A 26,208-nucleotide genomic window follows, 5' to 3' on the forward strand; every position below is an offset into this window, starting at 1 on the left:
CTTGAGGCTTAGGTTGTGCTAGTGTTGATTTCTTATCACAGAAACTCGCCAGTAGAACAGTAATGAGCTTGTCCATTACATTCCGGATTCGGTTCTCAGGTGCGGGGAAATCGGCGCCTTCAAACTTGTAGTAGAGTATAATGCTTGTGGGACAACCGAGTCTCAAATAGAGGTCGCCGACAGTCAGCACCGATAATGAATCTGCTGTCCAGCCCTCACCAACAGGGCCGTCCTTATCCACTTTTACCTTATCATCATTGGCAGGAATAGAATGGTTTGTTGTTGTTGCGCACACGAGATTTGAGGCTAAACCGTCGTTAGCCTCCTCATTGACCAATGCTGACACCGATCGATCCGTGGTTCGTTCCGGACCACTGAACAAACTAAGCTTTCTTTCCCTTACGTCTTTTTTTCCGCTGTTTAAATGAGTAGTAGTTATAAGGTGTGGATTAAAGTTGTTATCACAGTTTGTCGTTTGTTTGTTACTTGTATTCATACTTGTGCCAGCGTTCGTATTTCCAGCGGGAATAGCCTTTTCGTCTTTGCCTTCTATAGGAGCCTTGTGGCTGTCATTCGATCCTGATGTCTCGACTGAGTGACTGTCGGATCTCATCTCGGGCATTTTTGGGTCAACTGTAGCTGTCACACCAGTCGCAGATTTGACAGTGGACCCTTCGTCCCGTTTAGCAAACCTGATCCGATATGAATTGAGACACACATCCGTGCTACAGTATGTATCAGCAAGTAAAAATTCGATGGCTTTTGGTTGCTGATTGGGAAATACTCGAAGACGCAATTTTTGTGGGGCTGCAAATTGAAATATCGAATTCTTCAGTTCTTGCGGTGTCTCCAGTCCCTCCAATGCCGCTAGAAGTGAGTTCTTTTTTTTCATATGGCCTGGCTGCCATCGTCCTTCCATTAACTCGACAATAGACGCAACTTTTCGTTGGGGAAGGCATGTAACTCGTACACGTGGATTTTGCGCCAATGACTGAACGTGCGTCCACGCTGCATTATCAATTGGCCGTAGCTCGATTGTAATCTGTGGTGGAATTTTCGGTCCCTCCCAGCCCTTATCTGGAACGTTGTTAATCAAGCGAAGTGCTCGACACACCGGAGTCTTAACGCGAAAGTTTTTGCCCTTCACTTTAATTATGGTTTGTCCGGTTATAACTAGCTCGAGCAATCGTGGTGCATTCGTAGGATTGAGTGCCTTAAAACCGATTTTCTTGCGCATTTCCGAGTAGTTGATGAGGCCGTAAAGCTCTTGTACACTTTTCTTCATGTCACCAAGGTCACCTAACGCCTTCGACACCTTGTGCCACGTTCGATAGTAGAAATATCGCACCTGATCTTTATTTTTAAACGTCATCTCTCCCTGCTGTGTCTTGCTTTTGCGGCTTTTTGCAGCCATGCTGTTGTAAATGGCATCAAAATCTTTGCCGAACTCGCAGAGGGCATCGAAGAACCAGTCCTTTGATTCCGGGGTCCATAGATCCCATGACCGCCTGGTTCGTTCTGGATTGGATGATTTAGGGCTGGATGCTGCAATATCTTGCTGTAATCGTCGACCCGCAAATACCTATAAATAAAGAACAGCACAAGAATTCGCACACAGTGGCAGAATCATTATGTATTCTTATGTCCAGATATAATGTCTTGCGCAGGCTTAATGAAAGGTAACATATTATAGGGTTAAAGTACTCCAAAAATCACTATAAAATATATCTTACGTTCAATAAGATCGATCTTTTATTGACAACTAATCCTTAAGGCTCTCAACTCCATGGTTGGCTGCTATTTTGAATACTCATTTATTGGTATCGTCAAGTCAGTTTTTCCTTATTTCAAGGGCTAAAGTCGTTCGGTTACACGTAGCGCTAGATACAGTATAAAAACATGCACATACTATAATACCAGTAAAGTGTACGATATACTGCAGTCAGTGTACGCATAACGTTTGGATTAATTTGAGAGAAAATCACCCAGTGTTGGCAATTAATAATAAGCTTTAATAAATCTATTCAGTTCTACGTCGACTACTATCGATAAGCGGTGTCTCGGGTGGCAGACCCGGCAGCCGATTGGACTACACCAATATATTTCCCATCTATTTCACAAAATTTTAGTAACAACGGGCATAGTATTGCTTTCGTTTTCTTTCGTCTATTATTCTTCTGTCACTGAACTCTAAGTACACAAAGATCTCTTCTATGATTACAACTGGACACTCATGTGAAATGACTAATTATCAAAACCATCAATTGATGGTGTCTCAAACAAGCGGTCAGCTGTTGTTTTGATGCTTCTTCGAGCTCTCAAAGTAAAAAATATGCTAGTAATGACATCTGTGATCCTTTCCATCTCTAATGTTTATCCGAACGGTAGTTCATACAAGCCTAATGTAATATCATGCTGTAGAACCATGCTTATGGATTCTTTCTTCTAAATCTAACTGTAACTAGGCCGATAGAATTACGAAAACGAGACCAAAGCAACGAAGCAAGTCTCATGATTGGTCGCTTTCAAAATTACGATGTAGTTTGCCTCACGTTCATTTCTGATATGTGGGCGTCGTGAAGTAGACATGCCCTTTAGGTACGAACCTTAGGACTGCTTGTATCGCCGTCTTTTCGGGGTCGTTTGATGTGACGTCCGCTAACTCGCTGCTGGGTTGTTGGAGTGCTTTGCTGCGACGGTTGATGCTGAGCTTTTTCATTGCTGCAGGTGTTGGAATTTGTTTGCTTAATATCCTCTTTACCGTTCACGGCAACAAGTGCCTCCATACCGCCGGCTAAGCCAGTTGACAAAAAGTACAGCAGGGGCTCGAGGCGCCGATGTTTTAAGATGCCAAGCAGTTGTAGCGGGTTTTTCGCCCTTTGCAGATTTTCTGCCCGAGAACTTCGACCAAGATTACATCCTCCAAGATAATGGTCACATGCGTACTCGACAATTGCGGTTAATCTTGAATTATCGCTCACCTTCTACTGATTAGTTGTGGCAATTTCTAACACTATTCGGACACTAAAATCCTTAACAGTTATAATAATAGTAATAGTAGCAACGGCTACGACGAAAGGAGCTAATGAGCTGACCATGAAGTCTGGCCCGCACTTCTCCTTGATAGTACTGCTGTTATTATTGTTGTTGCCGTTGCCCTTACTATGTGTAGCCGTTGCGGCCTTAATATCTTCCGCCGCTGCCTTACCACCAACTAGTTCTAAGCTTGCACTACCCATAGACACCTAAGATAGTTGTTTAAATCACTCCTACAATCCGTACAAGACCCTACACCGATCGGTATGTGAAAGTGTTTATAATGTCACTAGTAAGTCCACATAACATATGACCCACCGACAGACTCAGACTAGGACCCCATTCACAACCAACCATTCACTTTATTACTCCCTAGCATCGGGAGAATCAGCAGCCCTAATGACTGTGGCTGGCTAGGTAAGCACTCAACGTTTGTGCTTCCAGTTGCAAATAGTTCTCCACTGCTGGAGAGCAACACTGAACTGTTTATTGATCGTCGATGCTTTCACTTGAAGGAATGGAGTACCAGTGGTGATAGCACTGTTGTATGTTGTATACCTCTCTATACGTTTGATTTGGCTTTCCCTGCCTGTCTGTGTGTATGTTATTGTTTTCAAGAGGTTCTGTGCAAGCTGACAGACGGCACCAAATGAGTAGCTAGATACTTGTCGCAGTAAACAGCTGATCTATTCGTCCCTATTAGAAATGGAGCATATTGTTATTTGATGTTACACCGATTTTTTATTTACACTTAGCAAGAGAGTCCTGTCTGCAGCTAGTTTTACACCTGTTTGAAAATCGCATGCTCTACTACACTGAGGCATGTTATTATGGTATCGCGCATTGATCGTTCGGCCCAGAGCGAACCTTCTGTGGAAAGAGTCAGCTCCGCGGGCACCGGCTTTGCTTGTTTTGAAAAATTCCAGTATCGATTGGTGGTGAATTCGCTAGAAAATGACGCACGTGCATTTCGAATAAAGATTTTAGACAAAAAAGGTTCTTTTCGTCGCTTGGTAAAGTAAGTATACCACTGATTTTGACAGCCTAGGACGCTGTCATAAAGGGGTGACGCAGGGTAGTTCTTGGCAAGGGCATCTATATCAGCGAAGAAGCTTCGATGTGAAACTAGTTTTCTGCCTGAAAAAAAGTATTTGACTTTACTTAGCAACTAATTACAACAAAAAATTAATTGGCTACCACTAAGACAAATGTAAAGGCCTGTTTTTCCATCCACGACCCGCCGATGGTAAACGTACTTTATAAAAGCGAAAAGTGACCGGTAATAACTTTTTCAGTAGCTGCACGAGTTTAATGGATCATGCACACGGGCGTATATTTCAACTAAAGTCTTGGATATCTTGTTTGATTTGTGCTGTATTCTTGTTAATTCTTTTTATCGGCCTATGTCAATATGTTTCTGTAACATGCGTGAGGTCAGATCGTACTTTACTAACCGGTTATCAATTTGCATTTACAAGCCCTATCTTCAAGATCAAAGATATCCTCATTGCTAAATAAACTTGTAAACCCGTAAGGTACGGAAAAAGGGTCTCAGGTGAACTATTAGTTTTAAGAAGGTGGACTCGTCCTGCTTAAAAGCGTTTATGCTTAAAAGATTATGCACTGTTCTAAACCTATAGCGGGATGTCAAGGCAATGTTTAACAAATGGGTGTTCTAAGCTTCGAACATGACAAATAAGTACATCAGCACGTTAACTTAAATTATTTATATATACCAACAACCTTACTTTCTCATATCTTGTCGGATTTATCGTTGTTTTGTATTTCCTTTAGATGCCGATCAGTAGAATAAAGGAGCATCAGTCAGTTTGAGCGCCATCTTGGTTTTATTCATGTATTCAATGTATAGCCAACATACATGGTAAACAGGATATCACTATTTATTTAACATGTTTCATTGATTTCCGATACGCTAATTGTTACTTGTCTCGGCAGGACTTACTGTGGTTGAGGAAATTTTTGCGAAGCTTTCGGATTCTCAACGAGCATCTCTAATATGGTTTACTCACTTTCCAGCATGCAGGTCAAGCAATACTTCGCAGGGATGTTTGCTAAATTTCACATTTAAACGCCGCATTTATTGGATGAGAGGTTGGAAAACATTCAGTGAGGCAATCAAACAGGTTAAGGTTTCAAAATATCTACTCCACGTAAACCAAATCAAAACCATTCATTCGTAAAAATGTTTGTTGAAGGAACCACTAAGTATTTGTCAACGTTTTTCTTTAAAGCTATTCATCTAAGCTTTTTATGTATTATCATACACTAAGTACAACAGCGAGTCGTTGTTGTCACAGGTCAAATCTAATCGTATCAGACTTAAGTTGTGAAAAGGGTTAATCCGTCCACGAGTCTACTTTTAGATGGTGAGCCATGTGCGTATATCCAGCATTTTTTTCACGCATATTTGCGTGAAAGCCAAGGTCGACAGGATTGCTAACAGAAATACGCCTTGATAAAGACATCGTATAGCCTTAAGAAATTTCTCTCGCATAAGGCAAGTCCCGTGCGAAGTTAGCTCAAGAACAAGTTGCAAGAACACAGTCGGACCGATAAAGAAGGCTGGTCTCAACTTGCTTTTTGTCAATACTTGACAGAGTAGTAGTTATGGAACTGGTATGATTTAATTGAGCATGCCAAGACCAGTTTGGTCGAACATTTCGCAAAACCGAATGCTGCCGTACAGTCAAGTACATTAAAAGCAGGCAACATATAGGTTTGACCGGTTGCTGATGTGCAATTTTGTTTCTGCTCCAGGGAGAGGGACTATGCTGCGAACCGTTTTGCCGAAGACGGCGCGACCCTCGCGGAAACAGCTTCATCTCGGAACAGGTCTCCATCATCTACGGGAAATTAGAAGGAACTGTGTCGGTATACAGCTCATCCCGGCTGTCATCCGAGAACGGGTGTTTCGTTCCGGTAGGGTGAGCAAACCCGAAAAGGACCTCCTGATGAATGTGCAGTCTCATCTAGAAAAACACAAATTGTGGAATCGTGAATCTGATCCGATAGCCGACGTTTCGATAGATTTGCCAGAACTTCTCGGAGATAACTTGGAACAACACTTCCGGGAAATTGGCAAAAAATATACAGAACCATACTTAAAAGCTGTACGCGCTTTCGTTGACGCGACAGCGCCGCCTATCCCTAAGCAATTCGTTTTTCGGGAAGGATGGGTGCGTTATGATGCAGATGAAAAGCAGGTGCCAGTTGAAGCACCGCAGGGAAAAGCAATCGTTTTCGACGTTGAGACCATTGTTACAGAAGGTGGACTTCCTGCGATAGCTACAGCGTTATCTGACACACACTGGTATTCATGGTGTTCTTCAGCTCTTGTTAGAGCAAAGGACCACCACGTTGAAAGCGTGACACCCGATATGCTAGTTCCTTTGGGATCTGGGAATTGTGAACAAGTCGTTATTGGACATCACGTGGGGTTCGATCGATCATTTGTTAAAGAAGAGTATAATAATAGCTGTCCAAAAAGACGTTTCCTTGATACGCTTTCAATGCATGTCTGTGTGTCAGGCCAGACAAGCGACCAGAGGATACAATATCTCAAAATGAGAAAGAATGAAATGAATAACATCGAGATAAAGAACAACTCAGAGAAGCAGAATACCAAACTAAATAGAAAAGAGGAGACAGTTGAAAATAAGCGATGGTATGATGTTTCGGCTCCCAATAGCCTTGCCGAAGTGTACCGTTTCTATTGTAAAGATGAACTTTCAAAATCAGAAAGAAAAATCTTTGAAGAAGGTTCATCAGACGACGTACGGGCGAACTTTCAAGACCTAATGAAATACTGCGCTACTGACGTCAAGGCTACAAGAGATGTCTTCGTGAAGCTTTTCTTTCTGTTCCGTGACCGCTTATCCCATGATATTACCCTTTTCGGGATGATGGAAATGCTCACGGCATATTTGCCGGTGAATCAGAACTGGATTCGATACATGAATCAGGCAGAGGCCGTATACCAGGATGTTAATGCGGAAATTAGGTTAATTTTAAATATGATAGCAAATCGGGTCTGCCGGATGAACCAAGGGGAAGCTTGGAGAAAAGACCCCTGGCTTTGGGATCTCGATTGGGGAACGCAGAATATGAAACCGAAAAGAATTTCTACGCTACGGTCAAAGAAGTTGGGTGCGGTAGAGCAGACTTTAGCTAGGCGACCATTCATGCCTGGATACCCTAAATGGTACCGGGACTTATGCATCTCAAAACCGACAGATCCAGCAGGTGGTCCCGAACTGGATTTTGGAGCTTGGAATATTTCGACTCAAATGCGATGCGTTCCTAAGCTCATGAAGCTGATGTGGAACGGTTATCCATTACATCATCATGATGAGCACGGTTGGGGATACCTACTTCCCGCCGAAAGTGAAGACCAACATGTGACGGGGGTAATGAGTGTTGGCAACCGGAGTGAGACGCAGTCCCATAACGATAATGACGCGAGTGATTATAAGCCCAGATTCCCATACGATGAGTACAGGAAAATAATTGAAGAAAGCCAAAGGAAGCGAACGTCATTAAGTACTGATACTCGAACCCCTGACCCCATCAGTGATAACATCGATTGCCACCTTGACGCAACGGGAACTATGAAAACTGATTTTGGCAAAAGTCGAAACGCTGACAAATATAATGTCTACAAACGTAGTCCAAATAATAAGCCAAATAACAAAACTAAGAGTTTTAATGTTGAAGAAAGTGAATCAACTTTTTCGAAAGTAAATGCCAACAGTGATCTTTATGACATAGGCATTCATGGGGTACGTTTTCGGAAGTTACCTCACAAGCATGGACCGAAATACAATGTAGGCAATCCGCTCTCAAAAGATTTTATCAGTCAGTTTGAAGGCAACGTACTTACGTCATGGGAAGATGATAACGCAAATACATTATTGAGGTTAGGCAAGCAGGCAACATATTGGAAAAACGCCCGCGATCGGCTCAAAGAGCAGTTGGTTGTTTGGGTTGGACAAAAAGAGGGTGTCATCTTGCCGCGGTTGATGCCCGCAGGTACAATAAGTCGCCGAGCCGTAGAAAAGACATGGCTTACAGCCAGCAATGCTAGAAAAGACCGAATCGGATCTGAGCTCAAAGCGATGATTCAGGCACCTGATGGGATGCATTTCGTAGGGGCTGACGTCGACTCTCAGGAACTCTGGATAGCATCGCTGCTTGGTGACGCAGCCTTCGCAAAACTCCCTGGCTGCACTGCCTTTGGCTGGATGACTCTTCAGGGTAATAAGGCTGACGGAACGGATATGCACTCAAGAACAGCTGCCTCGGCCGGCTGCTCGAGGGATCATGCTAAAGTGCTCAACTATGCCCGAATTTATGGCGCGGGTCAAAAGTTTTCTGCAACATTACTCAAACAGTTTAACCCCAGCCTAACCGAAGAAGAAGCGGCAGCCTGCGCCAGCAAAATGTTCAAATCCACAAAGGGCACACGTAGTTCGACGAACACGGATGATTTTGTATGGTGCGGTGGAAGCGAATCTCACATGTTCAATGAGCTCGAAAAAATTGCGAGAAGTGAAAAAACTAGCACGCCTGTTCTCGGAGCCCAAATCTCTCAGGCTTTGCAGTCAAAGTATGTGAGTAACAAGTACATGACGTCGCGGATTAACTGGGTCGTTCAAAGTTCGGCCGTAGACTATTTGCATCTGATGCTAGCATCAATGAAATATCTATCGGAGAAATTCGAAATTGATCAGCGTCTCGTGGTTTCAATTCACGACGAGGTTCGATTCATGGTTCGATCAGAAGATCGTTATCGGGCTTCTCTAGCACTGCATATTACTAATTTACTAGTGCGAGCTTTATTTGCGGAAAAAGTTGGCATGGATGACTTGCCATTCAGCGTGGCGTTCTTCAGCGCCGTGGACATCGACCGTGTAATTCGTAAAAACGTAGCAGATGACAGTGTAACTCCGTCAAACCCCCATGGCCTATACAAAAATTACGGTATTCCCTATGGCGAAGAGGTTGATATATATAAAAGCGTTGAGCTTACAAACGGTGGTAAACTCCATAAAGATAAATTTGCATTTAGAGAATGCAATAAACGTACAAACATTGTCTAGATTGCGAGCATCTCGGTCACAGTTAATGCATCGAAGTGCGTTTTTTTTTTAAAGTTCTGCTCTGAGAGTTAGTTACTGCCTTCAGTAATTTGTTACGGACAAGTTGGGAGATCGATCATAACCTTTAGGCGCCAGATACGGTGAAAATAATTTTTACTAGACAAACAATCGGTTGTTTACTAGGCGCGTGCAAAAACATGAGCGTCGTTCTCTTGCTTTATTATTCATATACTTGCACATGATGGCCCTTCGATGTACAGTCTGGTTGCCTACCGTAATATGTAAAACATTAATGGGTAGCTGTTGTCACTTTTGTTGTACACAGTATTTCCTTATAAATTAACTGTGAATACGCTGTTAATAAATGTATGAGTATTTTATTGAGTACGTTTATTGTCCTTACCGCAACGGGATGATCGTATATACTTTAACTCACCCACTTAAAAAAAGTACCTTCTTTTTGTAATTGATTTGAATGCCGTAGAGCATGCATTTTCGGTTATGATTGCATTGCAGGTAAGGTTCTATTTGATCCACTTCTATAAAATGTGAAGGAATTGTTTCATTGTGTGTGGCCTGGAAATCCGCTACTAACATATTTGCTGTGTCTTGACTGAAATACTACATCAGCTTCTTCGGGAGCAGTTCTTCGAGTACTATTCTTTTGAGGTAATTTACGTATGCATCATAGTATAATGCGCATGCACGTTTGCCGTTAGGCACTTGTAGTCATGGTGTCGCAGTCAGAGGTAAATTTTTCCAGCATGGCTAAAGCCGAAGCCATTTTCTATAGATCAGCGTGCTACAGACATGCACACACAGGTCTGTCATAGAGTCAGTAAATACATTTCATAGAATGTAGAATAGGCTATAAGGACATTGGTTTGTCAGAGAAAAGAAGGCAGCCAAAGATAGTTCCGCAGTACAAATATACACCAACTAACACTGCAGTTTACTTCAAGTTTAGTAATTTTACTGAGCTTAGAAGTTAATATATAAATCATTCGCCTGCAGCGTTATTGTATTAGTTACGGAAGCAAAGCAATTTCATTTAAGATCTTGTCTGCTTTACCACTATTGTATCCCTGATCTTTCTGCTGCAGGAAACGACCATGGAGGCCATTCAGCGAACCGTTCGCCTGAGGATAGCACAAACGGTACCGATACAAACCCAGCCGACGAGGCGCCTGTCCCAGAGGGAAATGTGCTGTAGGCCTCCAGGGGTCCAAATGCTTCCAGAAGCCATTAGAAATCAAGTATTTCCCCTTATTAATCGAAGTCAGCCTTCGAATGAAAGTATTGAAGCTATGAAAGACCACTTAAAGAGATTCGGTCTGTGGCATGCGAAAGCTGATTGCTTAGACGACGTTAATATAGAACTGCCTCGATTGCTTGGAGCAAACATCGAGGAGCACTTTGATAGTATTGGAAAAAGGTTTAACATGCTTTATTTAGATGCTTTGAAGGAACTTACCTCTGCTACCGTACCAATTATTCCATCCAAGTTCGCCTTCCTGGAGGGTTGGGTGCGTTATACGGTTGACGGTCACGCTTTTGAAAAAGTGGAAGCACCGGAGGGTGACGCACTTGTTTTCGACGTCGAAACGGTTGTCGTCGAGGGCGGTCTGCCTGTGATGGCAGTCGCGCTATCAAACAAAAGCTGGTTTTCTTGGTGTTCAACAGCCATTGTTGGTGGCCGAGACCACCGGGTCGAAAGAGTGACCCCTAATTTACTCATTCCCCTTGGAACGGTAGATCGTGAAACGATTGTAGTAGGGCATGCGGTAGGATTCGATCGTTCGTTCTTGAAAGAAGAATACGATGCTAGACAGTCAAAACGGCGCTTCCTAGATACTTTATCGATGCATGTCTGCGTCTCAGGGCAGGCAACCTCGCAGAAAATGATGACTTCTGTTCTGAAGAAGTGGAACGACCATACTAAAAATTCAACAATGAAGCCGGTCTCGATCGGTGACATTTTCAAATGGGGAAAAGTTTCAGCACTCAATAACCTCGCTGACGTATATCAGTTGTATTGCCAAGCAGAGCTTTCGAAGTCGGCGAGACAGACTTTCATCACAGGTACATCAGCTGAAATCAGGGCCGATTTCCAGCAATTAATGAACTACTGCTTTAGCGATGTCAAGGCCACCAGGGATGTTCTCGCAAAACTGCTGCCACTTTTCGTCAAACGATTCCCACATCCAGTTAGTTTTTTCGGTTTAACGGAAAGCTTAACGGCATATCTCCCAGTAAGTGAAAATTGGAATCGATATCTAAGCCGAGCAGAAGCTGTCTACAATGATACGAATGCAGAAATTCAGCATATTCTCAATATGTTGGCTAATAAAGCCTGTCGGATGCATCAAGATGGTTCTTGGAGAAATGATCCTTGGTTATGGGACCTTGATTGGTCTACACAAAATTTAAAATGCAAACAAAAAGCTTCACGAAGCGTAGACCTGTCTGAGGCAACAAATAATTTATCGCCTAAACAGTCTGATATGAAAAGAGAATATCCAAAGTGGTACAGAGAGCTATGTGCAAAACTTTTGGAGAATGGGTTAGGGTTATCGAACGAAGAATTCGGTACTTGGAAGATACCTGTTCGGGGACGGTGTATTCCCAAGTTACTTAAACTCATGTGGAATGGCTATCCTTTGCACTTTCATGAAGAATACGGATGGGGGTATCTGGTTCCCCATAATAAGCCAGGAGATGAATCCCACAATAGAGATTCAACTGGATTTCCGCTGAAAGAGTATACACTAATTGTTAATGCAGCTCGAGCAAGATCAACAACATATAGCAAGTTTGCGTCAATTCAACCTGTGGAGGAAATTCTGGACCTAGATGACTTGTCCAAACTAAGTAGTTATAACGACTGGGAGACCATGAGAAAAACGTTTAAAAAGCATTTTATTCCTGACTTACAACGCAAATCTGGAAAAAACGAGATTTTTTATGATCACCTGGAGCGAATCAAGGACTGGAAAACTATGAAATCAATTTCTTCACATTGCGAGTCTGAAAAGAATGACCTTAGCGTCAAGAACAGCTCAGGTATGAATACCGAAGCCAACATCGATATCGGGATTTCTGGTGTACTTTTTAGGCGATTGCCACACAAATACGGAGTTAATTACAACGTTGGTACCCCACTTTCAGTTCATTTTATCGAGAAATATCAAGGCAATCTTCTCAGATCATGGGATGATGATAACGCCGATCGTTTGCTGGAGCTTATGAAACAGACCATTCACTGGAGTACTGTCCGAGAAAGACTGCAACAACAAATGTTCGTATGGACAAGCGAAAACGAGGGTGTAGTCTTGCCGCGATTAATTCCAGCTGGTACAATAAACCGTAGACCAATGGAAAAGATGTGGCTTTCTGGATGCCACGAAATAACGTATCGTATCGGTTCCGAGCACAGAACTTTGGTACACGCGCCACAAGGTATGCATTTTGTGCGAGCGCGCTTTGACTCCCTCGAATTCTGGATTGCTTCGATTTTAGGTGATTCAGCGTTTCAGGGGGTACACGCCAGCACGGCGTTCGGTTGGGCAACAGTACAGGGCCAAGAAGTCAGCGGGACCGATGTGCACTCAAGAACGGCAGCTGTCTTAAACTGTTCTTTGGATCACGCTAAAGTGATTGACTTTGCTCGAATATATGGGGCGGAAAAGGCGATTTTAGCTTCTATTTTTCGAACATTTAATCCCAGTCTCACAAAGAAAGAGGCTAGTGACCGTTGCGAAAGGCTGCTTCGCGTTACGAAAGGAGTACGATGTGCCGCGACGGAATTAGATCAAATGTTTTTCAATAAAAGTAAAAATCCTTTATCGTGCCCACAACGTTGGTTTGCCGGAACCGAATCACACGCATATAATGCGCTCAATCAGATAGCTTTAGGAAAGATACCGCGTACCCCATTTCTGCTAGCCCAAATTACACGGGCATTAGAGCCAGCAGCTGTAGGTTCTTGCTATATGAAAGCGCGCCAGACCTGGATCATACAGAGTTCAGCAATGGATTATTTGCATATGATGCTAGCCTCGATGAGAGACCTTTTCGATCGATTTCAAATTGACGGTCGCCTCGTTGTGGCGAGTCACGATGAAATCAGCTATATGGTTCGGTCAAAAGACCGGTTTCGGGCCGTTCTCGCTATGCATATATCAAATCTTTTCGTACGATCGATGTGTGCTTCCCGGTTAGGTATACACGACTTGCCGTTCAGTGTGGCATTCCTTGATGCAGTTAGCGTAGACAAAACTCTCCGTAAAGATGTGACAAACGACTGTGTTACACCATCCAATGCAGAGGGCCTGCAAAAGAATTACGGAGTACCCTTAGGTGAGGTGATTGATATCTACACAGCAATCAAACAGACTGCTGGAGGCAAACTTACTGTGTAGTTTTATTTTAAGGTGTTAACGTTCCGTTGGACGTTTAAAGTTCGATTAATTAAGAATGTTATGAAAGTACAGGAGAGGCGTACAAATTTATATATGGAACATTTACGACTTGCAGCAAATGTGCCAGTTGTTAACATTTGAAAGATATTCTGCTAAATCATAAAAGCACAATATAGAATTGTCTAATAGGGAAGTTGTGCGCCCTGAGAGATAAGCAACGTGACTGTACTGTGTGATTGTGAGGACTTGATTGTATTGATTTAAATGAGGAAATAGCGATAGGTATATGCTACATGAAATAGAAGCAAAGCAATATCCAGATTCGCGCCCAGGATGTTAATTGACCTTGTAATAAAACATGCATATACAAATAGTTGTGACATACAAATCGCATCAGAATTGCAAGCTCACTATATCTCTTAACCTTTCCAATCGTACTCACGGTAGGATAATGAAACGAGGTTGCGACAACGTTTTCCTTTAAGTTCATCGAATGTTAATTAATAAACAGATGTAAATTCGATACGATGCATATTTTTCAAACATAAATTGCATATGGAGCTGTATCAAGGGTCTGCCATGACCTAAATCGTGCAAGCATATAATATATTCTTCAGTTATACGGTGTTTAACAGCACGAAACTAATAACAGCTATTTTTAGTGCAATACCTTTAGTGGAAAAGAACGGCGCTAAACCTGTTAATATTAGAGATTTTCCCTAAAACATAATTACATGGTCTTTAGTAAGGTTCCAATACTTCAATCGAATTTCGAAGGCCATTCTTACAAATTAAGGCATAACGTTAGAATTAAATATATGAGTTGTGGATGTGTACCCGTACCGAGCTTCGAACTCGCTGGCTTGGTACAAACAAGTAAACAATGGTAATAGATACATTAACAAGCATAGATAAATAATATAATTGATCACAATATGATTGACAGCATAACTTAATATCTGGTAGATTTCCCCTGTTCTTTAATCACTTTAATAATAAAATTCATCGTTTTAATAATAAAAATCACGTGGTTTCAATTACTATAGTTGAGTAAATTGCCTTACGATTGAATAATGGCCAGAGATTTTTTGTGTGTGTAAATTAGATTTTTTACACAGCTAATTCCGAACGACTTTATGGGTTTCTCTAAATCCCAAGTAAAATGTGGGAATGAACTAACGCAAGCTTTTGTGGAAGGACCTGATCAAACGAGGAGACAATGTTATAAAGAGAGAATATTTGTTAATCGTCCATTAACGTTTCACCAAAATTCTATGTACAATATATTATTGGATATAGAATTTCCCAAATAGAGCTACTCAGTGTGTGCCAAACCTTGGGTTGAATTTAGTAGAATGACGCGCAACCTAGAGGTATTTTAAAAGACTGTTATCGGTTTAATGCCTTCCTATTTACTCGCCATTTTCGTCAACAACAATAACAGTGCCTCTAACAAACCGATATAAAGACCGTGAATTTTGTCAAAAAAAGTAGTTTCCTTTAGGTTTGGTCAGGAGTACGTGTTGATCAGTATTACTTAGCGTATTGTTATAACTTCAATATTTAGAAATCATACAGAACCGTTATTGAACATTTTGATGAAACACATCAAAATAATTTTGGATACATGGGTCCAATTAATGAGAATGCGATTCGTTTTCGGATTATACTTTTGAAGCACAATCAACCTCTATAGAATATTATCTCTATCTTAAAGAATACAAAGTGTTCTTTAGCTATGTCACGGCCCAATTTGCAAACGAATTGGCTTTGTAATATTATTGGAATGTTTGAATCTTAGTTAAGTGTACTTAGAAAAAAGACTACAATATTAAGAAATTTGGCGTCATTCTGGCACAGTCCACTTCTCTAGTGAAAACAGAAATTTGTGGCTCATTTCAGGTTGGTCGCTTTGCGTAAGGTTTACACGAATTCATAAATTTAAATTCGAAAACACAGATAAACATTTCCTTCCCATTTCTAGCATAAAGATTACGTGTTTATTCAAATATTATTATAGAATTATATGTTTGGCGCTAAATGAGTACTTTCATATAATAATTGATCGTTGGACTATCGAAGACAAAGCATTGCCCTTGTTTCTTCGCGAGCTGGTATTAATTTCTTGGAAATAGTTGGATTTCAAATTCGAAGCCATTGTTTAGCAATATTAAAGGGATTGATGGTGTATATAGTTATTCGTAGTAATGGCCATCATTACTTTGTTTTAGTAGATTCGATATTGATGCTACAATAGTATACAACAGGCCTGCTTAAAGCGTTTCTCGTTCTCCTTGACGTAAGTAATTCTAAGGGAACGAGAAACGAACGACATAATGCATTCCTACTGTGTTCGCAGCTTTTTTAAGTGGTATAGTTACCTTCTATGCATATTTGATCAAACCTATAGTTAGTTAAACAACAATTGCCAGTGCATCTCATAAATGTAAATAAATTAGTTAAATAAAGATAAAGAATAGATGATATTTGCTAATCGGACTGTCGTCATCGAAAAGCAATAACCGAGACGTTAACAATTAATCGTTTTCAGCTATCGTTTCATTACTAAATTAATGATACTTTACAGATATTTGCTTAGATGTATTGTATTTACAGGCATTTCTCCTAGGGAATGCATGGGGTTCGCATATTCACTTTACGATTCAGAGACCTGATAGGGTGCCTTAAACACAGCTACTGTTTATTCTCCGAAATTCGTCTATTTACTTTTTGTTTGTTTTGTTAGTTAAGGAGCGGCCCTCTACTGGTTAGTGAGATAACCATTCTCCTATTGTTTTATTTTCTGCTTGTTCTATTGTGTAGACTCAACTGAAGAGATCAATTTTTATACGAGATTCAAGCGAAGATGTTACGCGCCTGTCAACGCATAACAATATTATCGTCCCGTCGATCTGCCTATGTATATCCAAGTGCAGTGGATTTGAAAGTCGTTCGCTGCTTCGCGAAAAAGGTGGCACCAGCAAGCGGAGGGGGTCCATCACTTCAGTCACAGAAAAAGAAGCTTCCAGCTGAAACGGATCCTGAAAGATTAGCAACATACTGTTGTGGTTCAAACTATCGGATCGAAGGCCAAGATGTAAAGTTGGGCGCGGACGAAGATTATCCAGAGTGGCTTTGGACGCTACACCTTGGCAGGCCGAAACTGCCAAGTGAGCTTGATCGGAATACTGAGGATTACTGGGAGGCACTACACAATGTACGTAGAATTCACTGTATGAACACTACAACACCTTTTACCCTTTTCAGATGGCAGTATATCTTGTATAACGGTTTTCGGGTTTTGAACTTGTTGAATGTTATTTGTTGAGGCTAATGGAGATAGTCTATATGAGCTATTTGATATTCTTTACGCGTATAACGAAACAGTCTCGAAATTGGTTAATAAAACAAAAACTGTATACTTCTACCAGTCGTTAAGAAGTGTCGAAGATCGATAAAAAAGCGTATTTATAGTTTTTAAAAATGATGCTGTTATTCCAAGTGACGAAAATTAAATAATAGCCGATAGTTGGGACAGGGTAATCGTATATTAAATCCTGTCTTACGTGTTATTACATTGCATTTTCTACAGAATGCGCGTTTGCACCAGAACAAGCTAAATTCGAGTAAGCCGCCCGACGAAATTCGGATCAATGAGAAAACAAAGCTTGCCAAACTGGAAGCTATTGTTCACCGAGCTTTGGCATACAGGAGCTATGATCCCGGAACGTACCTTGATTCATGGAAAAAAGATAGATTCCGAAAATATGGACCATGCGGAGTCTATCGGCGCAATCAACTGAACTCGCCAGATTCAGACGTCGGGATGAAAAGCATTGCCAATGTCACACTTTAGCGTAGCATTTGAAATCCAATATAATTTTTCACACTAAGCTTTCGTTGTATAGTTTTATAGAAATAAAAGCAAACCTTGAAAACTTTAGGCGAAAAAAACGTTGCGCTGTTTCTCTACCTTCGAAGTCTAGCATACCAAAAACATGTATAAAAACACATTCATGTTTTTAATATAAACAGCGTTTTAACTGCACTCTTTTAAGAAGCAATGTTTTCGTTTTCGCATTTTTTATTGATTTACAGTATCACCGCCAATTGAGGTTCTACTACAAAGCGAAGAAAGCCAAATGCAAACACTATGTTAAACAGCTTTGGATGATAGTAACAACGGGCTAATATTCCACGAACATTGAGTATAGAACTGAAGCTGTATTCAAGCACGATATAGACTTTTCAAAATAAGCAACAGGATATATAGACTGTGTATTACCAAGTTTTAAACGGCATATCGAAATTTTTTTTTGCTTATCACGTGCTCAGCTGGATTTTGTATAATGAGGTTTTCTGTTAAAAAATGTATTTAGAAACTGGCTTATTGAAGCACCCGTTTGTTCAGTTGTACGCTATCAACTTTTTTCAAGCAGAATTATTTTACATAACAAAAGTCTGAAAACCTAAAGACTCTAGGTGAAGTTAGGGCTATTTGGAGTAGAATATTTCTACCGTACCGTTGAGCACAACCGGTGCCACGAAGGCAAAAAAGTTTACCAGTGTATTAGTCAAAGGTTTTTCTACTATGTAGTTTTAATGAGCTCACAACAATTTACTCATTTTTGAAGATAAATACCAAGTAAAGGCACTCGAGGTGCAATCATGTGAGCTAAAGGTAACACTATACAGGCCATTAGTGATTTCGTACAAAGAAAAACGAAGTTCGTTTTTAAAAACAACCATATGTGACACGTTGTTGACAGTAACGATGTATAATATGACAAGTGCGAAAGCACGATAGCTTAGTTTAACATGGCATATATATACATACGTTCCTACTAAGTTGCATTTGTAGCTACTTAGTTATTCCAATTTTCATGTGAAATTAGCATTCAAAAGAATGAGGTTTCATATGAGCTTGAAATGTAGTGGCCTATATAGCCACACTCCGTTCTAGTTTATTTAGTTCCAGGGTAATCATATAACATAATCAATGTGGTGATTTTTATGAAGTACAACTTGATTTCAGTCTACTTTGGGACATATAGCTTTGGCACAGATTAGATTATGGTAGAAAATGAGCTGGTAAAAGTATTTTTTGGTGATTTGGAAACAATCGAGTAGTACAAATTGCACTGAACTTCTGATTAGTATGCATCCAAAAATCTGATAGCTTCTAGTTCATATAACCCAGCCTACCCTGTCTATTATTATAGTGCATCGTCAAGAATGTATGCGCGGTTTTTCTATCCAAATAGCTTCGAGGTAACGTATCTCAGGTAATACATTGTGTCAGATTGGTGTTGCCGTCATTTGAAAACCGGCATTTGGCAGAGGTAGATATGCTGAAATTGTCTGAATGCCCTCATTCAAATTTAAGCTAAATTTGATGCAAGAATATGCCATATTTTGCAATTTTATAACGATAAAGGCACAAATCATGTCCAGGCCAGAATAAAAAATCTGTGCTGTTTACGGTGTCAAGATGCGCCACGAGAAACGATCCAAAGCAGGTTTTGTCGCTTTTTTCTTCTGCTAGTCATAACAGTCGCCAGTTACGGGAAGAATAGAGAGAGAACGAAAGTCGAGAAGGACCAACGCGTAAATAGCCACGATATTACTAAAAAACTAAACATCCACAACCATACAGTTTTAAATCAATTGAAAATAATTGGCTATAAAAAAGCTCGGATGTTTGAGTGCCGTTACAGTTAACGCAAAAAAATTTACTCGATCATATTTTAGTTCGCAAAACTCTGCAGAAACACAACGAAATCGAGTAATTTTTTAACGCAGTTGACCACAGGTGACCAAAGATGAACCACATATAACCATAATATGCAAATAAATAAAATGCGATCAAGAATATGTGGCGGTGTACAAAGTCTGACGTCATAGAAAGTGGTGCTATGTTTCCAGTGGGATTGAAAACAAATCGAGCATTATGAGTTCCTGCCATCTGGCTGGATTTATTCTATTCTCAACTTTCAACAGCTAACAAGATTACGGCAAATCATTTCAAAAAAATCAACCGGACCCAGTAAACAAGAAACGTCATTTTGGACCTAACCACATACATATTTAGATACCCAGCAAAAACTGAGAGAATTTAGATAAGAAATTCTAATGCGTCCGTCGTACAGCCGATTACACCGTTAGGCTACAATCTATTTCGGTCTATGCTTAACTCTCTTAACGGTGTTAATTTAATCTCAATAAAAGGTTCCAAAAATGACAGGTTATAATTTTTGCCTATAAATCACAGATATTCTAAAGTACCGCGATTATGGTGTTACCAGAAAAAATGTTACCAGAAAAAAAGATGTATTGAGTTTAGCAATATTATTACAGAATATAGAAAAAAAATGCGTCAGTTCTGGCATAAAAACAGTCAATACTTTTTCAACAACTCAATAGAGACATCAAGTGAAATGATATACCTTAAAATGAAATCACCTTTAGAACTGTTAAAAATGTTTTCGATTTATTTAGAATTCTTAAGTCGCTATTGTCGCTTTTTAAAGTAGCATCAATCAGAGAGACACTTTGGGAAAGCAAACGAACCCCAACCACGTAGAACGCACCTGTTACATCTAACAACTGCTCCCTTAACAGATAATATTGTTCTTTTGGAGCGTTCTCTTCGGCTAACTGCAGCCTTGGGAATAAAAGCATACGAAATTCGTTAGCTGAACCATTTTTTGTATCTTATCTGTATACGTCCCGATAGAATACAATTTTTCAGTAGAGGGTTGGAAAAGCATATTTTCCACATCTAATTGTATAGAATATTTATGAGCAGTTCTCTCCCAAAACAACAAAAAGCTATGATTTCTTATTCATCGTTATCGCTCCAACAACCATCGCAGTGACCGTTAGCCCTTGTGCTATAACTCTGGCTCTCATCATCATCTGCGATTTGTAAGTTTGGCCAGATTGCATTGCATACAGACCGTACCCAAGACAGCAAGTTGTCGCCACTAGACCTGTGGACGAAACAAAACAATTTAGTCATATTTAACTTGCGCATAAAGTTTTTTCGATACAAAATACGCTATGGATCAATCACTCGCAGTAAATTAAAATTTGGTTTTTTTACTTGTACCCATTTTATTTCGAGAACAGCAACAAATGGTGTTGCACATGGTTGATACACTGGGCAACCTCAATGAAGGCCAGATTTCTCTTAAAACTCTGGTCTAGGATTGTCCCCAGTTAACACGATTCCATTTCTACGGGAGTAGTGTTGCGCTGTACCGTTCGTAAATCATGCTCATGGTGCTAATCGTGCATCAACCAAGGGTCTTCACGCGTTAAAACCTAATGAAAACGCAAAAAACGGTTTTTAACGAATGACTTATCTGCACCGGAATCGTGTGGTTCTGACGGTTAGAGAAGAATTTGTAAATTGAAGTTATGAACCGTTGCTGAGAGAAAATGAGTGTGGTATGGTTTGCCCTCAACATGACATTAAAATTTTGGACGTTATTAAATTTCGGACATTTTCAAGGGTTTCAGTATCTATTTTTTCATCAAACGAAAGCGTAAAATTTATCGTGTCATATATAATTATACTGCTATATCAAAAAAGTATCGAAGATTTGATTCTGTATCGAACTCGATTCATCTACTTCAAAGTAATCCCCGCCGGATCCAATGCATGTGTGCCACTGTTTTTCTCCAGTGTTTGAAATGGTTTTTTTTGCAGGCACATGCTCATTTTCGATACTTGATACGGTTTGAATAATCGTAGATACTTATTAGCCCTGTAGGAGGTCGTCCCACATAAAAGATTGACTAATAACTGATCTCCGCTAAAATTGCGAACATGACGCATTGTTATCAACAATAACTGCAAACTTTACTCTTACTTCAGGTAACTGAGTTCGAGAATTCCCGCCCGCCAATCGAAAATACTTCTACTTTAAGTTTAGAACCATATTTATGTATACCTATTAAGTGTTGAATACAAATCTATGGCATTCACAAGATCTGCGTAGTCTAAAGAGTAGCCTGTTTGAAACAAACGCTATTTTATCATAGATAGCGTCGTTCTGCTAATTGACTTTTCATTTGACTCATTCCTGTAAGGATAGACAGGGATATGTTAAAATTATGGTATAAAACGCCATATTTATGTGGCTATTGGACGATCCGTGCAGTTGGTATATTGTGTTATCATGATTAGCTGATTACTGCTATTTGACTTAACTGAAACTTACCCCAGAAAGTAAAAAGTAGTATTATAACTTTAAATAGGATACACACCAATTGGGACAAACGGATTTTGTTTTGCCTTTGATTTAAATCTAGACCAAAATCCCCCTTGGCTACGGTCTAGGAAAGTATCTTGGTTCCGTGGGATCCATTCGAGCTGAGAGAGGTCTACGGGAGGTGACTTCGCCTGCTCGTCTTTTTCCGTAACAGCCCGCATCTGTAAACACATCGAATGAAACGTGCGATCGAGGTAAGTCGCAGGCCATATTACAAACTCCGTGTGCTAACTTCATCCTGCTTCGTAATTCATGCATTCTATTTCTGTCTACCCGGGAGTAGTCTTACGATGACGATAGATTGCTCAAATGTAGGATAACATATTTAAAGTTAGGCCTTATATAGGCCAAGTAACTGAATTACTTCGAAATTAGCCCTAACGGATGCATTAGCCTGATGGTAAGGGTTTTCTTATTCAGCTTTGGTATGCTATCGGTATGGAATCGAAACAGCGCTATGCACAGTATTCCACATTGATAGTTTACAGGTAAGAAAGACCGCTGTTTTTTGAGTCAGTAAGTTTAGGAACATCTGCCTTATCGCAATCAAGATATCTGAATATGCTATCCATTGCTAAAATCGATAAACAAATAACAATAAAAAAAATGCGATCGTCTAAATAATAGGGCGCCGAATTTGCAAGTCTAAGGTCACAGGTTTGTTGTTCATCGCATGCACCGTGTTGCCTATTATGTATATATAATAGGCAACGCGGGGTTTCAATCTCCATGAGAAGATAGGTTAGCCAACGGCTATTACCAGCTATTCACAGCACTTAAAGACAGAAGCTACCCTATTTCTGTCTGACTCTCGTATACCATGTTATGAAAATAATTCAGGATTAATCATATATATAAATAATAATATATCAATAATAGTGATTTTTTTACTATGAAAATAGTGCTACGACACAACTATTTTAAAACTAAACCCACCGATCGGGGTTCACGTACTCTGCTTATTCTGCGAGAATTGGATTTTCCCATTAGGCAGGTTAAACAATAGTCATGGTTACCTTTGACTAAATAATACGTAAGTCATTAAAGATTAAAAGGGTCATTCAATAATTCTTAATTTTCCGAAAAATGGTTGATTAATACCGTAAGTCTAAGATATCTACATACTATGAAGGATAATAGCCAAATGTCAACACACACAAAAATTATTTGCACGAAGCAGTCCTTCATAGTGGTTGAAAAGGGAAAAACCGATCACACAAGTAGTACGTTACTTACATTTGCTTTATTTTCTTAAGTTTTCTCCGTTATGTACACAATTTGCACAATAAATTATATACACAGCCAAAATTGCCTATAAAAAACATATTATAAATAATGTATTCTGTACTAGTGTCACAGTCACTTGTGTCTACGAAACACCTTGTTCTTTATAGAAGCGCTTTAACTCGACTTTTATCAAATACACAATGACAATTTTCTAAATTGTATTTATTCCATTGGCGTTTGCCTGCTTTAACTAAGACAACATTCTGTTTATAGATCCAGTGTCAGCTTTGCGTTATATAGTTAGCTAACGCAGGTTAACGTTCACATTTAGTGTTTCAACCACGAATAACGCTACGCACAATAGAAGAACACTGCTCCATTTACAAAATGGAGGTGTATCTAAAAATTTTTATCACAGCCAGTCAGTGCATCTCTAAATTTTTCGTTGATTCATATTGTAATGGCTATCACTGCCCCGCAGGATTGAATTTATATATTCAGAAGGAAAACACTATACTTTATAGAATCAATTATAACAGAAATAATTTTTTTCATATCCTGCGAAAGACAACACTTCTTAGTGGAATTGGATGAGCTGATAGCAGTCTGACGCACAACTCAGGAGACAATGATAGTCTCAGTCGCAGACAGTTGATCTTATTCGGAGTTTAAAGTCTATTTCCAATGGTGAACTAATTTCTACTAGTATAACATTATTTAGATCTATACAATAATATAATGATAGCAAGTGTAAAGATAGAGATTTATGTACTTGCTATGAAGTACTTTAGCAAGTACATAAATCTCTATTTTCACCGAAGCGTTTCTTCCGGCGTTAGTGACAAGATGTGCAACGTGACGATGAGCTGGCATAGGCACTTCTTGCTGCTAGTTTTATCTTCCTATCACGTCTATACTTGTCATTACCGGATTCTGGCTGACTCCGCTTTTCTTATTTGCTTGCGGTGGTTCTAATTTTATATTGGAGGTTCGTCCTACATGTCCATTGCTCGTTGCAGTGATTACTGGTGTGGATGATGTCGGCGTTGGCGCCGATAGCGTTGGTGCAGCTCTGGAGGCTGCCGAATTTGTTGATTTTGCTGAAATTGCCCCCTGGTTTTCTTGGGTAGGGGTTTCCATTTTGATTGTAGTTGGGACACCCGTATGTCCATGTTCGCAAGACAGTCCCATAGTCGTGGTAGCGACAAGGGCGGCCAGTGTTGTTGTTGTGGAGCCTTCTCTCTTTCTAATATGTTCTCGCAGCCTTCTCTGGATGAACGCATTGTCTTGACCCAAACGACGAATCGTTTTTCGCATGCGACGCAACTTGTAGGCCAAAACAGCATTCTCGCTTTCTAATTGAGCACATTTTTGAACAAGCTCCTCGAACTTGCTCGTAACAGAAGCCCCTGGAGCGCTGGCAGGTGGCGCGATGCTTCCCATGTTCGAAGCAAAGACAGGTTGCTGCTCTTCCCTCATCGTGAAAATGTGGGCGGCCGAAAGGCTACTCCTGCAAAAGAACCTAAAAGCTTTATTTTTATGATCTCTATTTTACAAATCATAAATTTTTGGTAAACCATGATGAGGATGTTTGCTTTGTATAGAAGCTTTTAGTATTTACAATTTGCACCACTCATTTCCTCTAGCTTTTGTTACAGACATTCTTTTATTTAAACGAGAAATATATTTGCTCGAAGCATTGAAGCCCTTTTGTTTTGTCTAGCAAGTGAAACTTGGTTGAGGGCGTAATAGTATTGCTCCATGCAATTTTAAGTGCATTATTATTTATCTGTATTCCTAATCAAGGATTCTGTTTTTAATTATTGTTATCGGTTTCATCGTTTGTGATACCTCTGAATGATAACAACACGTTGACGATTAGGAGCCGTGTCATCATTTTCCTTGCAGGTTCAATGTTCAGCTAATTTTTTTATAATTAAGAAATTAAGTAAACATGCTGTCGCTTATGTTCTTACTCATACTTCTCATAAAAAAAGCTGTCCAAGTTGTTTTATTAAAATAAGAAATTCCACGTACTACTCAGCCGACTAGGTTATTTACATAATATAGTTAACTAAATTAGTGACCTACGAACGCTAAGATTCAAACATCAACACGTAGGCTATCTGTAGTTCAATTAAGATTATAGTTACTAAGCTTTGCTTTTGCTCGTTGTTGTTGGGTTCGAACTTCACGAAAACAAATTTTCGGGGGAAAGCTTATCAGTCATTTAGCAGTCTAGGTTTTTCCGTCAGCTGTTTATTGCGTGTTGAATATTTTAAATAGTCGCAATAAGGATAACAATATAAATAGTAAATAATCGAAGCAAAAACAATACAGGTGGCAGACAGAATTTTGACGAACACGATTACACTTACCGTTTGATTGTGCTTTTATCGTAAAGAGAAAAACTCCACACCAGATTCGTTTGTTTCTTTGCCTGTATAAAGAAACAACTGGATCGCCGAGAAAACAGACTTACTTTTCTAAATTGACCTGTCACATTTAGACGAGTTAACTTATTGTGAGAGAAAATCAAACAAAAAAAGTATTGTCAAACAACTCATGGCGCATGCTTTTTACATAGTACTTACGATATTCTGTGTAGCAACGAGATCCTTTGCAGTATCTTTAAGACACAACCTATAGTGAATATATGGTTATTGTTGTACGTAGTACTTTAGAAACTTAATGCCACCGTTTATGAATAGGAAGTTTTAAATGCACGGAAGCCCCGATCTATTAGAGCCGGAGTAGGAGTTTGTCGTCGGTGTTTACAAACACATCCGGTCATTGGCAAGAGCAAGAACGGATGAACGCGTGAGGCATCGAAAGTGGCATGTTTAAAATGTTTGCGCGTGTTTATTTTCAGCTACTCGTCCTAAACGATGCCATCATTCCAATCGTTTATTATGATAACTAAAAAATTAAAACGAGGATTACTTTCCTATAAGGATATTAGGTTGTGTGTAGAAAATAAGAAAATCCGGCAAATTTTAAAATTGAATAATTCTTAATAGTTTGGCTAAGGTGATGACTTCTTCAATGTATGTTAGTAGTATTCTCCTTCAGCCTTTACACACTTGTTGCAGCGCTCTGGCGGGTTCTATGCAGCTATATATTACC

General features: G+C 39.9%; 3 protein-coding genes, 1 long non-coding RNA gene and 1 pseudogene across 16 annotated transcripts in view; 3 read left to right on the forward strand and 2 right to left on the reverse strand.

Annotated features, from left to right (window-relative positions):
* LOC111250747 (DNA polymerase subunit gamma-1-like) overlaps positions 1–9,542 on the forward strand; it is a 30,404-nt gene extending 20,862 nt beyond the window's left edge. For 4 of the 8 annotated variants that reach the window (XM_086989293.1, XM_086989292.1, XM_086989291.1 and 1 more), the window contains one exon: positions 5,815–9,542. In XM_086989293.1, the coding sequence (XP_086845419.1) occupies positions 5,826–9,155 (3,330 nt within the window). In that variant the 5' untranslated portion in view covers positions 5,815–5,825 and the 3' untranslated portion in view covers positions 9,156–9,542. Of the gene's footprint in view, positions 1–1,410; positions 2,343–4,060; positions 4,316–5,073; positions 5,181–5,814 lie in introns of those variants that run through there. The other 4 variants (XM_086989294.1, XR_015327803.1, XM_086989296.1 and 1 more) reach the window with 4 other exon arrangements.
* Positions 3,895–19,817, forward strand: mRpL54 (mitochondrial ribosomal protein L54). Of its 3 annotated transcripts, XM_086989299.1 has the most exons (4): positions 3,899–4,054; positions 9,672–9,824; positions 16,400–16,793; positions 17,169–19,817. In XM_086989299.1, exons 3-4 carry the CDS (start codon positions 16,443–16,445, stop codon positions 17,430–17,432), a joined length of 615 nt encoding a protein of 204 aa, XP_086845425.1. In that variant the 5' UTR covers positions 3,899–4,054; positions 9,672–9,824; positions 16,400–16,442; the 3' UTR covers positions 17,433–19,817. The 3 variants fall into 3 exon arrangements, with proteins under 3 accessions (XP_086845424.1, XP_086845425.1, XP_086845426.1); XM_086989298.1 differs by lacking the exon at positions 9,672–9,824 and having other exon boundaries at positions 3,895–4,054; XM_086989300.1 differs by lacking the exon at positions 3,899–4,054 and having other exon boundaries at positions 9,670–9,824.
* LOC147755585 (DNA polymerase subunit gamma-1 pseudogene) lies at positions 10,268–13,576 on the forward strand (annotated as a pseudogene).
* Positions 19,818–20,429: 612 nt separating the features above from the next.
* On the reverse strand, positions 20,430–21,989 carry LOC111250755 (uncharacterized). The gene is made up of 3 exons (XR_002673501.2): positions 21,851–21,989; positions 20,688–20,902; positions 20,430–20,568 (listed from the first exon to the last, which is right to left on the reverse strand). It is a non-coding gene; the product is annotated as an uncharacterized LOC111250755 (long non-coding RNA).
* Positions 21,990–23,079: 1,090 nt separating this feature from the next.
* Positions 23,080–25,893, reverse strand: LOC111250754 (uncharacterized). Of its 4 annotated transcripts, none has more exons than XM_086989301.1 (3): positions 25,677–25,893; positions 25,461–25,538; positions 23,080–24,592 (listed from the first exon to the last, which is right to left on the reverse strand). In XM_086989301.1, exon 3 carries the CDS (start codon positions 24,559–24,561, stop codon positions 23,977–23,979), a length of 585 nt encoding a protein of 194 aa, XP_086845427.1. In that variant the 5' UTR covers positions 24,562–24,592; positions 25,461–25,538; positions 25,677–25,893; the 3' UTR covers positions 23,080–23,976. The 4 variants fall into 4 exon arrangements, with proteins under 4 accessions (XP_086845427.1, XP_086845429.1, XP_086845428.1 ...); XM_086989303.1 differs by having other exon boundaries at positions 23,080–24,604; XM_086989302.1 differs by lacking the exon at positions 25,461–25,538 and having other exon boundaries at positions 23,080–24,604.
* Between the last annotated feature and the right edge of the window lie 315 nt (positions 25,894–26,208).

The sequence above is a fragment of the Varroa destructor genome, unplaced genomic scaffold, assembly GCF_002443255.2.
Source record: "Varroa destructor unplaced genomic scaffold, Vdes_3.0 BEIS01000005.1, whole genome shotgun sequence".
Lineage (NCBI taxonomy): Eukaryota > Metazoa > Arthropoda > Arachnida > Mesostigmata > Varroidae > Varroa > Varroa destructor.

What these genes read in the sequence shown, in the direction of transcription:
- mRpL54 (XM_086989298.1), top strand. Translation starts at nt 16,443, where the DNA reads ATGTTACGCGCCTGTCAACGCATAACAATATTATCGTCCCGTCGATCT. An exon ending in ACTGGGAGGCACTACACAAT is followed by an intron (nt 16,794 to 17,168) that starts GTACGTAGAATT and finishes CATTTTCTACAG; the next exon opens with AATGCGCGTTTGCACCAGAA.
- LOC111250754 (XM_086989302.1), bottom strand. Translation starts at nt 24,561, where the DNA reads ATGAGGGAAGAGCAGCAACCTGTCTTTGCTTCGAACATGGGAAGCATC.